Source organism: Pelobates fuscus, chromosome 6 (assembly GCF_036172605.1).
Source record: "Pelobates fuscus isolate aPelFus1 chromosome 6, aPelFus1.pri, whole genome shotgun sequence".
Taxonomy (NCBI): Eukaryota; Metazoa; Chordata; class Amphibia; order Anura; family Pelobatidae; genus Pelobates; species Pelobates fuscus.
The window spans coordinates 266,063,057-266,077,758 of record NC_086322.1 but is presented as its reverse complement, the minus strand read 5'-3'; the positions used below and the strand labels follow the sequence as shown (position 1 = coordinate 266,077,758).

Sequence of the window (14,702 nt, the reverse complement as noted above, 5' to 3'; positions counted from 1 at the left end):
AAAAGAAAGGGCTGGATGTCCATGACGTTGTCAGAGGAAGCCTGTGGAGGCGGGCGAAACGCGTCATGCATACGTCACGAGAGAGGCGGACCCGGAAGTGATCACGTGATCGGGACGGACGAAACCAGGAAGTGGCTTTGTATTTGCTGTTTACATGCTTTTATGTGGGTAGCTATGCCAGCATAACCCACCATTTGCAAAGTAAGAGTTTTTAACCGTTGTTTTTTTAACAAATTGTCTTTGATACTATTCAATTGGAGGTACATACCATTGAACATACCACTTGAAGTTCTATCAGTGTGGGAATCTTCCCTCTCAAGTGGAGCATTTCAAACCCAGAGCCAGGGGTGATAGGGCTCTGGTAAATGTGAGTTTTTCCCCACATCCCCCTATACATATTTTGATTTGGTTTAGATGGTCTGCACTATTCTTTGTCATTCTATTTTTACAGATCAGTTTAGCGTGCTTTTTTGGTAATACAGTACTTGACTCAATTATCTCCCAGGTACAGAGGAGGGATTAATCTATTATGTATGGGAGTGTCCTGGATCTGAGAGCCAATGTGATTGTGTATTTGTTTCTACTGTGGTTTACTCTCAGGTCCAGGGGGTAGTGCCCTTTGCATGGGGACTGTCATAAAAGGCCAAGTGTGGTCCCATTAAAATCAGTTCACTTCACCCTCAACATGCAGCCTCATCTCGTGATTGTAGGGAACAGCTATACCAGCTATACCTGCTTCGGATTACAATACTGGCTATAAATCACTAGCTCTTGTAAGAGCTACACAGCTATACCTGCTCTACTCTCTGGAGGAGGAGAGGTTCACCCACTGGAAGCGGGATCCTTGTCTTAGGTCCAGGGTGGGTGGAAGACGGCAAGATCCCAGCCAAGCTACGGTGGCTAAGGGGCTACGGTGCTTATGGTGTCTGGTGTGGTGCTTATAGTACTCAAGGCGACTAGGAAGCAGCGATTGGCAGAGGCACCCAGTCGGGATGCCATGCGGTCCGTCTCACACACACCTAAAACACTTTAGACTGGCAGACTATGAAACTCTTCACATTAAATGCATCACACAAGTCCACTATAGACTAGTATCCACATCACACAGAGTATTCTGTATACATGACAAGCACACTGACAGGGAGCATTTAGTTTTTTTAATTGACAAATGTGTGACGGAGCGAGGTGGTAGGGGACACCCAACACCCACAGTTAAAGAGGGAGAGGAGAGTTCTGGGCTGCCAATGCAACGTGTTTTGGGGGTGCAACTAGCCTCCAGCACACAAGTGAAAATATCTCAAGCTTAAACCCTGCACATACATTATTATTATTATTATTATGTTATTATTTAAATCAATTAAGTAGTCATGGTGGTTGGAGTAACCCTTTAATTAATGAGAGATAGTGGAGGAAAATCTTCCATCAGCAAAGGAATCCCTGGACAGAAAAAGGGAAAAAGTGCCTCCTCAATGGGGAGATCAGAGAGCCCAAAAATCTGACATGCAAGATCTACATTATAAAAACTTAGGTGACTACTTGAAAAGTCCAGATAGATGCCTATCCTCATGGGACAGGCCTTCATTTTCAGACATAGATGGGAAGCTTCAAGGCAATAGAACACGTGGTCTTGCGCTTTACGTAGAACCCAGTATCCATTTGTTGGACTCAGATCTTGGTTTTCTTTGCGTTTCACTGACTCCTTCGCAACACCAATGATCCAGTTAGTCTTCTGTCCAACGTCAACTTCCCAGTAGTGTTTACCAGAGTGGAATCCAGGCATTCCTAGTATGTACATGCCTGGCATAAAACAGTGTTTCTCATATTTTATTTCACGAGGAAAGAACCCAACCTTCACCTGTTTGAGATCTGGGGACAGGACCAGATTAGGATGGGCACTCTGTGGATCAAAGTACAAAGTTTCTGGGATTGGTTTAACAAAATGTCTCAGGCCTCTCCACTCCCGGAGCTGAAGAGCAGACATCCGTCCCTCCAGATTCTCTGCAGATCTACTAAATTCCCTTAACTGATCTTTGGCAATTTTTATTTGCTCTATTGCAGAAGTCATCCATCTTCTTCTTGGCTTCTTTTGTTCCAGTTTCCGCAGCATATCTTCTACGGAGGTTGCCATACGTACCAAATCCAAAACTCTCTCATCCAAATTTTGTACAACTTTAATTTCTTTGTCCTTTCCCGTGGCCTGTTCAGTTTCCTCTTCCCTTAACAAGTATTGATTTAGGTCTTGAAATGATTGAGCAAGTCTCTCTCTATTTTGGAAAGCCGCAATTTGCATTGTACTAATTTTTTCGTGATATGCATCTAAGAGTTCAACCATTGACTTCTTTAATTGCAGAAGCTGATGTATTGCATTTGACTTGTCATCTTTGTCATCAATACATTCCCGGATACAGACTTGTACTGGACCTTTCTATATGGTGAGAAAAATGTGATCAGAATATGTATTATCACCACATTTGACAATAGAAATATGCTAGTTATTTCCCAAAGCATTTGAAATTATCAGACGGTGTTAAATTTTAAGAAATCAACCGAAGAACAATTCTATAACAATGCAACTTTTTTGATCTTTCTGTCTACCAAACTCATCATCATTTATTGCATATTTGGCAAGTTTTTTTATCGTAAATAGATCAGACAATTTAGAATTATAGTATGGGAATATGTCACAACTGAAAACGGGTATTTGACACAAAATATGAACAAGACAAGATTAATGAGACTAGATGAGAAGAAGAATAAAGGGGGGACTTGGCACAGAAGCAATTAATTAAATAATGAAGCAGGAGGAGACACCACCCATGATCCCACCTGTAGTCAGCAGGTGGGAGTTATTAAATAAAATGAAAGGCAGGTGAGGCTCAAAATGAAATAATCCAGAGAGAATATTATCCCCCTAGCTCCCACCCATTGGTGGCGGATTGGGGGCTCTAAGTATAATAAAAAGGCCTATTTTCCCCCCCAGCCGCCACCCATTGGAGACTTGGGGGTGCTCTCAATATAATAACCCGGGAAGGAGGTTGGGAACTATTGTCCTTCTTAGCCTCCACCCATTGACAGCGGATGGGGCTCTAAATATAATAACCCGGTAGAGACATATTTTCCCAGCCAGCCCCAACCCTTTACAAACCAACCAGTCAGAGCACTCTGATTGAGTTTGCATAGAGTGGGGAAGGGTTGTTCCCATCATGCAAGCTTAATGGAGGCTGGAGGGACAATAGCTTATTATAATTATATCCCCCAGTTGCCACCAATGGGTGAGAGTTAGAGGAGACAATAGGTATCCCCAAGTTATTATATTTTGAGCCCCAATACACTGCTCATGACTGGTTGAGGTAATATTGACCCCCATAGGCTTTTATTAGAGATCGCTTCAGAATTAAGTGTACATAATTAATCTTACCCCTCCTTCACCCACGACATTAGGTGAGGAGGGACATGGGGGGCACACTTGTTCTGGGCTGACTAAAGATACACCAATGATGCTAATGGCGGTGGAGTTACACCTCCAGTAACAGAGGGTTAATCTCGGCAAGTGCAGCATTTCAAAGCACAACTCTGCATGGGCAGACTCCACAGACCAAATCTCAAATACACGGTGCTTGAAGTAACCCTTTAACCCTTTAGTAAATGCTCCACATAAAGAATAAGTTCATATATAAAAAAAATTAAAAGGCTACAGTTCCCCTTTAAATAACAGATGTGGCATGCATAGAATTGTATTTACCTTCTCATTCTGGTTGGGGATTATGTCTTGGGTACTTGATGGCAAAGCCATAGGGTTGTCCTCTTGACCTACCTCTGACATTGGGTCATTATTTCCCACCACTGAATCTGCATACATGAAGACAAATTTAGTTATTGCATTGAATTTGTTTTCTTTTCTTCCATTTTAGCATAACTATTTATTGAGGCAATGTGGTACAAGTTGTACGAGAGAGGGCTGCCAGTAATACACAGTTATTTCACAATACAGGGAGTGCAGAATTATTAGGCAAATTAGTATTTTGACCACATCATCCTCTTTATGCATGTTGTCTTACTCCAAGCTGTATAGGCTCGAAAGCCTACTACCAATTAAGCATATTAGGTGATGTGCATCTCTGTAATGAGAAGGGGTGTGGTCTAATGACATCAACACCCTATATCAGGTGTGCATAATTATTAGGCAACTTCCTTTCCTTTGGCAAAATGGGTCAAAAGAAGGACTTGACAGGCTCAGAAAAGTCAAAAATAGTGAGATATCTTGCAGAGGGATGCAGCACTCTTAAAATGGCAAAGCTTCTGAAGCGTGATCATCGAACAATCAAGCGTTTCATTCAAAATAGTCAACAGGGTCGCAAGAAGCGTGTGGAAAAACCAAGGCGCAAAATAACTGCCCATGAACTGAGAAAAGTCAAGCGTGCAGCTGCCAAGATGCCACTTGCCACCAGTTTGGCCATATTTCAGAGCTGCAACATCACTGGAGTGCCCAAAAGCACAAGGTGTGCAATACTCAGAGACATGGCCAAGGTAAGAAAGGCTGAAAGACGACCACCACTGAACAAGACACACAAGCTGAAACGTCAAGACTGGGCCAAGAAATATCTCAAGACTGATTTTTCTAAGGTTTTATGGACTGATGAAATGAGAGTGAGTCTTGATGGGCCAGATGGATGGGCCCGTGGCTGCATTGGTAAAGGGCAGAGAGCTCCAGTCCGACTCAGACGCCAGCAAGGTGGAGGTGGAGTACTGGTTTGGGCTGGTATCATCAAAGATGAGCTTGTGGGGCCTTTTCGGGTTGAGGATGGAGTCAAGCTCAACTCCCAGTCCTACTGCCAGTTTCTGGAAGACACCTTCTTCAAGCAGTGGTACAGGAAGAAGTCTGCATCCTTCAAGAAAAACATGATTTTCATGCAGGACAATGCTCCATCACACGCGTCCAAGTACTCCACAGCGTGGCTGGCAAGAAAGGGTATAAAAGAAAATCTAATGACATGGCCTCCTTGTTCACCTGATCTGAACCCCATTGAGAACCTGTGGTCCATCATCAAATGTGAGATTTACAAGGAGGGAAAACAGTACACCTCTCTGAACAGTGTCTGGGAGGCTGTGGTTGCTTCTGCACGCAATGTTGATGGTGAACAGATCAAAACACTGACAGAATCCATGGATGGCAGGCTTTTGAGTGTCCTTGCAAAGAAAGGTGGCTATATTGGTCACTGATTTGTTTTTGTTTTGTTTTTGAATGTCAGAAATGTATATTTGTGAATGTTGAGATGTTATATTGGTTTCACTGGTAAAAATAAATAATTGAAATGGGTATATATTTGTTTTTTGTTAAGTTGCCTAATAATTATGCACAGTAATATTCACCTGCACACACAGATATCCCCCTAAAATAGCTATAACTAAAAACAAACTAAAAACTACTTCCAAAAATATTCAGCTTTGATATTAATGAGTTTTTTGGGTTCATTGAGAACATGGTTGTTGTTCAATAATAAAATTAATCCTCAAAAATACAACTTGCCTAACAATTCTGCACTCCCTGTAAATTGGTAAACCATAAGGATCAAGGTACAGAGTAAAGATCTCAAATGTGATATTTTATTCTACGACCCCATATGCCATATTTCATGATACCATATTTCATCCCCCGATGCCAACCAATGCTTCTGGAGTCATTTAAGGACACGTAACTATATCGTTTTTAATAATTCAAAGGTTTTCACCATCATAGAGGAACAAGCATTCTTCCAGTCTAATTTTACTAACAAAATGTATTGCATGAAATAACACTCCAGGCAGGACTTGATCCCATAAGTTATCTGTTTAAAAAGCTTTGGGTACCTCTAGTCTGTCTGTGGTATCCTATAAATATCACTTATATTGCAGAGCTTAAAGGAACACTTGACATGCGCATTGTCGTCTCTTTGGCCTATTCCAGTTATAACCAATTAACCTCCAATAAACACAGACACAAGGATTATTTGGCAAAAATATTCCACGGCTTTATTAATCACATAAATATATATAAAATAAGATATAAAATTTAAGAGGTCATTGTCACCAACATTTGAAAAGACATTCCCCCAATTAACATAACTAAATACCCAGACAATGACCTCAAACATATTTACATAATACCATATAACAATGTAACATATCATAAATAACATAAACAATTAACACAGCCACCCAGGGCAACCATTTCCAATTGTAGGGGCATACCAAGACACCCCTACACCATTATCATAGCCACCAAGGGCATCCCATTTCACAGTAGGGGCATACCAAGACACCCCTACACCATAACATAGCCACCAAGGGCATCCCTTTCCACTGTAGGGGCATACCAAGACACCCCTACACCGTTGTCCCAGCCACCAAGGGCATCCATTTCCAGTGTAGGGGCATACCGAGACACCCCTACACCCCCAGGTTCGTAGCTACCGCCGAGCTCGAACCTACCACCAAATCTAAAGGTAAGTATTCCTCTTGACCTATCCCACTTACCAAAAACCAACCTACCCCCAATTAAACTAAACCATCCCCCGCCGCCGTGACAAAACGGAAGAGACATAAATCTTAACCATTAACCCATTAAATTAGGGAGGGTGGGCGGGACAGCTAACAACAGGTAAAGATTTCAAATTAAAATGGAACCCAGTTTTAAAATGGCGAATATTTATATGACTAAGCCACTCCCCTTTTACCAATTGACCAATCAAGTGACACTCCTCCATAGGCCTGCCTCTTAGCTCTGTCAAGGCCCATTCCACCTAGCTTTGCTTATTCCATGGGCTTCATGACATGCGCATTGTCGTCTCTTTGGCCTATTCCAGTTATAACCAATTAACCTCCAATAAACACAGACACAAGGATTATTTGGCAAAAATATTCCACGGCTTTATTAATCACATAAATATATATAAAATAAGATATAAAATTTAAGAGGTCATTGTCACCAACATTTGAAAAGACATTCCCCCAATTAACATAACTAAATACCCAGACAATGACCTCAAACATATTTACATAATACCATATAACAATGTAACATATCATAAATAACATAAACAATTAACACAGCCACCCAGGGCAACCATTTCCAATTGTAGGGGCATACCAAGACACCCCTACACCATTATCATAGCCACCAAGGGCATCCCATTTCACAGTAGGGGCATACCAAGACACCCCTACACCATAACATAGCCACCAAGGGCATCCCTTTCCACTGTAGGGGCATACCAAGACACCCCTACACCGTTGTCCCAGCCACCAAGGGCATCCATTTCCAGTGTAGGGGCATACCGAGACACCCCTACACCCCCAGGTTCGTAGCTACCGCCGAGCTCGAACCTACCACCAAATCTAAAGGTAAGTATTCCTCTTGACCTATCCCACTTACCAAAAACCGACCTACCCCCAATTAAACTAAACCATCCCCCGCCACAGCACAGAGCTTGACCCCTCAAGCCTCCTGGGCGCCCCCACCCCGAATAAACAAAGCCTGCCTCAAACCATCTTGAAAGCCCGAATTAAGAAAATCCAAACCCACCTCAGACAAATGAACCCCATCACGCCGGAAGTATCCCGGTAACATATCCTCCAGCTCCCTGTGCCGCACTACTACCCCCCCAGATCTCTTAATAAAAATTGCCAACAACTTATTGAACTTCCGTCTATATCTTGCCATCGCTGCGAAATCCCTCGCATGACGCCAATGGAAACGCGGTACCGTTTCCGACCAAACAATAACAACCCCGGGGATCAAAGACCTCAACTTATCCAAGTCCCTTTTAATCCCACGAACTAATTCCCTTTGCGGGACCAACCCAAAATCATTCCCCCCTGTGTGGAACACTATGAACTCGGGGACTTCCCCTTGCCCTATCCTCCGGAATAAATCCAAACACGTGTCTCTCCAACCATAACCACGAAAACCAAACCACAACACACGTAATACATTCAACGGAAAGCCGAGCTGCGTGCCCTGTCTCCGAACTGCAGCCCTCCATTCAGCCCAGTAGACATATGAGTGGCCTACTATCCATACGACTCCACCTGAAAAGAAACAACTTATAACCACGGCCAACCTGAATTGTACCGCCAAAACATCAACTTGATTTATAATAACAGGTCAGGTCGTACATATGAACGGAACCTAAGCGATTCCCATCTCCCAATTTTCTTAACCAACTCGTCCCCCAAGCCTAATCTCGCCGCCTCTGTGGCAGCCCCGATCCTGAACGAGTGGGTGCCAAATTGCGAGGGATCCATGCCCAAGCTCTCCAAACCCAACTTAAAGACCCTGGTGAATTGGAACCTCGACAACGCCGAGCCGTCAGCATGGCGAAAAAATGAACCCCGCCCCTCTGGGCGGACTTCCACATATCGCTGAGCACAGCCCACCGGGCAAGCCTCCACCTGAGGTATAGCAGACAACTTAATCGTCCGACCTCTCCCAAAGACATCAGTCTTCGAGCGCCTTAGCTGAACAGCTACTTCTGCTACCCTCAAGTCCACGTCCTCGAACTGAAGACCCCCTTGCCTAACCTTGCTCCCACTTACAATCTCACTCACCCGAAATGCCCCAAAAAAGGCCCATACAAAAGCCACCTTAAATAGCAAGACCTCAAACAGCGAGAAACACAAACTTGGCAAGACCCCCAGTAGCTGCAGAAGCACCATGAAAGACACCGGCCTCCTACTGTCAGGGACAGACTTCCCCCTGCGATAACCCTTAACTGCCTGCCGCACAATAAACGACTTTGTCAAATCCTCCCACCCACGGAGCTTGAAGAGGAACGCCAGTGCTGCCAAGTTCCGGCTAACCACTGCCGGGGAAGCACCCCCTGCGAACAGCCGGCAGAGCAACCATAATAAAGTCTCGAGACGTACCTTTGCCGATACCATGTCCCCTGTACAGCCTACTGCTTCGTCCCACCTTTCCCACACTTTACTATACGCTGCCCACGTGCCCGGAGCCAACGAATCCCTGATCAGTCTTCCAAGCAAGATGTCCCGAGCCGCCACATCAGATCCGGACATGGCAGACCCTCCCTTTGCGCGTTCGGAGCCTCCGCCCAAAATTTTTCCCACTGAAAGCGAGAAAGAGCTTCAGCAATTACGTTTAAGAAACCTGGGACATGACGTGCACGAAAAACAATGTTCAACTGCATGCAGTACAAAACAAACCGACGAAGCAAGCGGACCACTGGGACCGATGACGCTGACAGATTGTTCACAGCCTCCACAACAGCCATGTTGTCAGTAAAGAAAACCACTCTCCTATTGCGTAAAACCTGGCCCCACAAGGAGAGTGCCACCACCAATGGGAACAGCTCGAGAAAAGCCAAGTTCCGAATCAGCGGGCTGACTGCCCACCTTTCGGGCCATCTTTCCGCACACCACTGACCAGCGAAGTAGGCCCCGAAACCTACACTCCCAGATGCATCGGTAAAGAATTCCAACTCGGGCGACTCAATACACTTTTCCCTGAAAAAGACCTTCCCATTAAAATCCTTCAGGAAGGTCTCCCACACCCCCAAGTCCTCCTTGATCGGAGCGGTGACTCTAATAAAATGATGAGGTGACCGCACTCCCGCCGTGACTTTGGCTAGGAACTGGTTAAATACCCTACCCACCGGAATAATGCGACAAGCGAAATTCAACCGTCCCAACAACGATTGTATAGCCCGCAGTGTCGCCTTCCTTGCCCCCCGCAACTCTGAAATAGCGTCGCGCAGGGACTCCAACTTATCCGCTGGCAACCTACATTCCCCGGCGACCGTGTCAATTTCAAGTCCTAGGAAACTAAGGCAAGTAACGGGCCCCACGGTCTTGTCGCGAGCCAGAGGTATCCCAAAAACCTGGCTAACCCATTCAAGACACCGCAACCTGAAACGGCAAGCGTCAGAGCCGGCCGGCCCCACACACAAGAAGTCATCCAAATAATGGACCACAAACTTGGTGCCCGCCTCCTTCCTCACTACCCATTCCACGAACGTACTAAATTTCTCAAAGTACGCACATGAAATGGAGCATCCCATGGGTAAACACAGATCCACAAAATAGCTATCATCAATAAAACAACCCAATAAGTGGTGACACATTGGGTGAATGGGCAAAAGGCGGAAAGCCGCTTCTATGTCCGCCTTAGCCAACAACGCTCCGCGTCCTGCCTCCCTTACCAGCTCGACCGCCTGGTCGAATGATGCGTAGGAAACAGAACAGAGAGCCCCGTCAATGTCATCATTGACCGATGACCCTTTCGGGTATGACAAGTGGTGGATGAGGCGAAATTTTCCCGCCTCCTTCTTTGGCACTAAGCCTAGCGGGGAAACCCTGAGATCGGGCAGCGGAGGCTCTTTATACGGTCCCGCCATCCGGCCCAGGCGAACCTCATGAAGCAATTTCTCACACACTACGTCATGATGTTCGCCAACGGAGCGCAGATTACGGAAACGAGGTGCCACAACCCGCTCCCGGAAGGGAATGATAAAACCCTTCGTAAATCCCTCAAACAACAAACAGGCATCCTCTCGTTTACCGTAGCTGTTTAGCCACGGGAGCATCGCGTCTACCTTCACCGGTGACCGACCCAGCGGCAGCGGATGGTGCTGAAGCACCTCCGGCCGAGCTAGGTCCTGTGGACTTACCCCGCTTGAAACACCGGTTGTAACCGTGCCCCCCTCCGCATCCGGAGCATTCATGCTTAAAGCGGCATGAGGCACCCCACTTACATTGGCCCTCGTTATAGAGCCAGCAAAATCCCTTCCTTTGCGCAGCCGACGCGGTGGAAGAGGCACCGACGCCAGCCCCCCCCTGAAAGGGAGCCGCCTTCTGGGACATCATCAGCTTCATCCATAACGGTAGGTCCATCTGATCCCACCTCATCCCTGGATTAGCTGATAGCCGCTGGCGAAACTGCTCGTCGTACCGCCACCAGGCTAGCCCCCCATAAGTGCGGTAAGACTCCCACACCCCATCTAAGTAACAAAACAGTTGTGAACATTTTTCAGGGGCCTTTTCCCCCAGCACACTCGCCAGTATGCAAAATGCTCGTAGCCAATTCCCGAAAGTTTTCGGGATTTTCCTATACTTACGCCGCTTTTCCTCCTCCTCTTTTTTAGCGTCCTTTTTGTCCTCTTCCTTCAAAGCTAGGTACTCATCTAAAGGGAGAAGGGAGAAGATCTCCACAAATTCACCCTTCCACAACCTTTCTTTAACTTCCACCTTAAGGTGACACCCCAGCGGACCCGCAAACGACACATGTACATTCTGCCGTGCTGCATCCGGAATCTCCCCCACTAGCGTGTCCCTCTCCGCAGCCACTTCTGTGGCTACTGACCCCGCTGACGCTGCTGCCAACTCACCTGCCCCGCTCCCCGCCCGCTCGGAGACCGGAATCACCCCAGACCCCAAACCCGACGATCCTGGCAACCAAGCCCTGCTAAAAGAAGCCCCCTTATCCAGCCCTGAACTCCAAGATGTAAGGAACGATTTTAAGCCCTCTAATAAATCTCCAGAGTGTGGTGTACTGTGCAACTCACCGACCAAACCCCGTGGTGTTGCTGATCCTGGGGCTGCATCCCGAACTCCGCCATGCGATGGGCCTGGCGATGCTGCTGCGAATTCTCCGCCGTCCCTAGGCCTCCTGCGGCCCGCTGAACCGACTTCCAATGACCTGCCGGCCCTTTCTGCCACACCTATCCCCGGACGAACTTCTGTCCCGCCTGTCAGGAGAGCCCCCGCTCGCTGACCTGGATGCACTCTCCCGCGAGATTGGACCCCGAACGGGTGAGCCGCGGTAACGCCCAACCAAAGACTCCCCGCTGCTGCTGCGCTGTCTGCTCCGCCGGTTACTCCTGGAGCGATGACGAGATCCCCTATCACCCCCCCTGTCTCTGCGCCAACTAACGGGGCTGTCCGACCTATCCTGAGCGCGGCCTTCCCTGCCCGCCCGCTGATCTGTCAGCCTACAGCGCCCCATCTCTGTGCCAGTTCTGGAGGGGGCCATGCCACTGCCTGCTGTGACCCCGCCACCCGTCACCAGCGCCCTATGAGTAGTCCTATTGCCTGTCACCTGCGGCCGCTGCGCTGATGGAAGGGGTGCTTGCGGCCTAGCCCTCGCTTGCTGCAACCCGCTGCGTGCTCTGGGTGCCGCCCTACCCGCCCTGGAATGGGTGGCAGGTGCTGACTGTCCCCTGCTGTCCAAGCCCTTACTGGCTGCCCCATCATCTGCTGAACCTGAACGGGTTAAGAGGGCCTCCTTTGACAACCCCTGTTTTTTACCCCTTTTTGCCCTAACTGACCCAGGGGGCGACTCACCGCGATTACTCTGTCCTGCGGGCTGCTCCCTGCTCCCAACGGGGCCCGCTGCTGGTAACGAGCCCGCTGCCTCTGCGTTCCTCGGCGCCATCTTGTCCTGACCGCACACCTCAGATGCTGCTTGCCGACCTTGGTGCTCGGTCGCCTCCGGGCCGCTACCTCCTCGGATCCTAGCCCGGCCGCCACTTCTCCTGTTGCCGGTCCCTGTCCTGCCTGCTGACGGGCTGCGACTTCTAACCGCGCCAGCACCGGCATCAGGGCTCAAGCGTTGTGGAGGCCTGGTCCGGCGCGAAGTCCTCCGCGCCGGCGCCGCCGACGGACCCGCCATGCTCAGTGCTGCCCCCAGCTGCTGCTCCATCCAAGCTGTGCCATGCTGCCGGATTGCCGCCTTCACGCCCTCGAGGATCGCTGCCATATCACTCTCAGCCACGGAATCCATCTGAAAAACAAAGAAGAAGAAATCCCAACCAGAAGCCAGCAACAGCTAACAACAGGTAAAGATTTCAAATTAAAATGGAACCCAGTTTTAAAATGGTGAATATTTATATGACTAAGCCACTCCCCTTTTACCAATTGACCAATCAAGTGACACTCCTCCATAGGCCTGCCTCCTAGCTCTGTCAAGGCCCATTCCACCTAGCTTTGCTTATTCCATGGGCTTCAATAGGCACACAGACCACTTCATTTTAATGAAGTGGTCTGGGTGCCATGCGCCCCTTTTCCCCTTTACCTTGTAGTTGAAAACACTGCCATTCTGCAGGATCAGTAATGTTGACATTGCAGGGTTAACCAGCCTCCAGTGGCCATCAATATGACAGTGACCAGATGTGCTTCCCTAAACTAGCAGAGTTAAACTCTGCTATTTCAGTCAGATGGTCTAAGCCTAAGGACACCATCTGATTGACACAGTGCTGCATTTTGCCGCACATGTGTACCAGCCTTCCAAAGCTTTCCTATGGAAAAGCATTAGATTGGCAGAGATCATGAACATTGATGATCTCAGCCAAAGAGGCCGAGCTACAAGGAGGAGACAGGCACGGTAAGGGCTTAAGGGTGAATAAATCACATTTTTTAACCCTGGCAGCGCAGGGACTATTACTAGGGCACTATAGTGTTAGGAATACTTCTATTAATAGGTTACACATGCCATATCCATGGTAATAGTACATAATGCTTGTATATTTGCTTGTATAGAGTGTAAGCTCGTTTGAGCAGGGCCCTCTTCAACCTATCGATCCTGTAAGTTTTCTTGTACTTGTCCTATTTATAGTAACTATTAATATTGTAAAGCGCTACGGAATCTGTTGGCCCTATATAAATGGCATAATAATAATAATAATAATAATAATAATAGGGGTCCATCCATTGCCTGCTCTTCATTAATGAAATGAATGAACTAACAAATTATTATTTTTGCCATTTAATTAGCGACAACATGTTCTGCAGCGCTTATCAATTATCAAAAGGGGACATTTACAGGTGAATGCTCGAATGAGCTTACAATCTATAAGGATTTGAGGTAGGTGGGTATATATCGTTAGGCCCTGCTCACCAGCCAATACATACATTAAAAACAAAAAACAAAAAAAAACACAAAATAAAATGTATAGTAGCAAAGCTAAAGTTGGCATATGGTAAAAAACTAAATGGAGAATTAAAACATTTAAATTTGAAAAAAAATATATGGAAATGAAGAGTGGTGTGTTCTCTGAGGAATTTGGTGAAATGGGTACGATTTAGAATATATTCAGCATCTGCAATGTTTTGCGTGAAGAAGGACATTTTCAGTACTGGGATACAAATCGAGGATAAAATAGCCATGCTGTGACAATAGCTGAGTGGAAGAATTTTTCCAGTTCAAGAATTCTAATCTAAATATATTGCCATTCAGAATACGATTTTCTGCAATACTGCGTTTAGTGAATAAACCCAACAGGCACATATAGATTGAAATCCTTTACAGCCCAAATCCACGCTATTAAACTTTAAAATAACTCACCTGGAAACGGGTCCTGACAGTCCATGGCAGATTCTTAATATGTTGCACAACCCAGAGAAACTCGAGAATTGACAGAAAATTTCTAGTTTCACAGAGCTGTCACTCAACAATTCACAAGTTTCTTTTCTTTGTTGCCGTTCAAAGGTTTGCAGGAAATAGGTGTGTTAAATATATATCGCTGTACAGCTGTCTCTCTCTCATACAACGTAATGCTAAGAAAAAGACCAACTTCAGGTGTGACATGGCTATAGCATTCTGATAAGGTATGGGAATCTGATAGAACACCGGCTAAAGTAGCCATACCGTGACTATAGAGACATGAAAGAATTTGATATCAGCTTGTGAACAGAAGATCGACTGGCAAAAT

At 46.6% G+C, this 14,702-nt stretch overlaps 1 protein-coding gene across 1 annotated transcript; it reads right to left on the bottom strand.

The window, feature by feature from the left end:
* Nucleotides 1-1,060: 1,060 nt before the first annotated feature.
* Nucleotides 1,061-14,457, bottom strand: LOC134566157 (E3 ubiquitin-protein ligase TRIM39-like). Its single transcript, XM_063425861.1, has 3 exons — nt 14,336-14,457; nt 3,743-3,849; nt 1,061-2,425 (listed from the first exon to the last, which is right to left on the bottom strand). The coding sequence occupies exons 1-3, from the start codon at nt 14,358-14,360 to the stop codon at nt 1,388-1,390; spliced, it is 1,170 nt and encodes a 389-aa protein (XP_063281931.1). The 5' UTR covers nt 14,361-14,457; the 3' UTR covers nt 1,061-1,387.
* Between the last annotated feature and the right edge of the window lie 245 nt (nt 14,458-14,702).

Coding starts and splice junctions, on each gene's coding strand:
- LOC134566157 (XM_063425861.1), bottom strand. CDS start 14,360: ATGGACTGTCAGGACCCGTTTCCAG. Junction 3,850..14,335: donor CTGTCAGGACCCGTTTCCAG/GTGAGTTATTTT, acceptor TCATGTATGCAG/ATTCAGTGGTGGGAAATAAT. Junction 2,426..3,742: donor TCCCCAACCAGAATGAGAAG/GTAAATACAATT, acceptor CTCACCATATAG/AAAGGTCCAGTACAAGTCTG.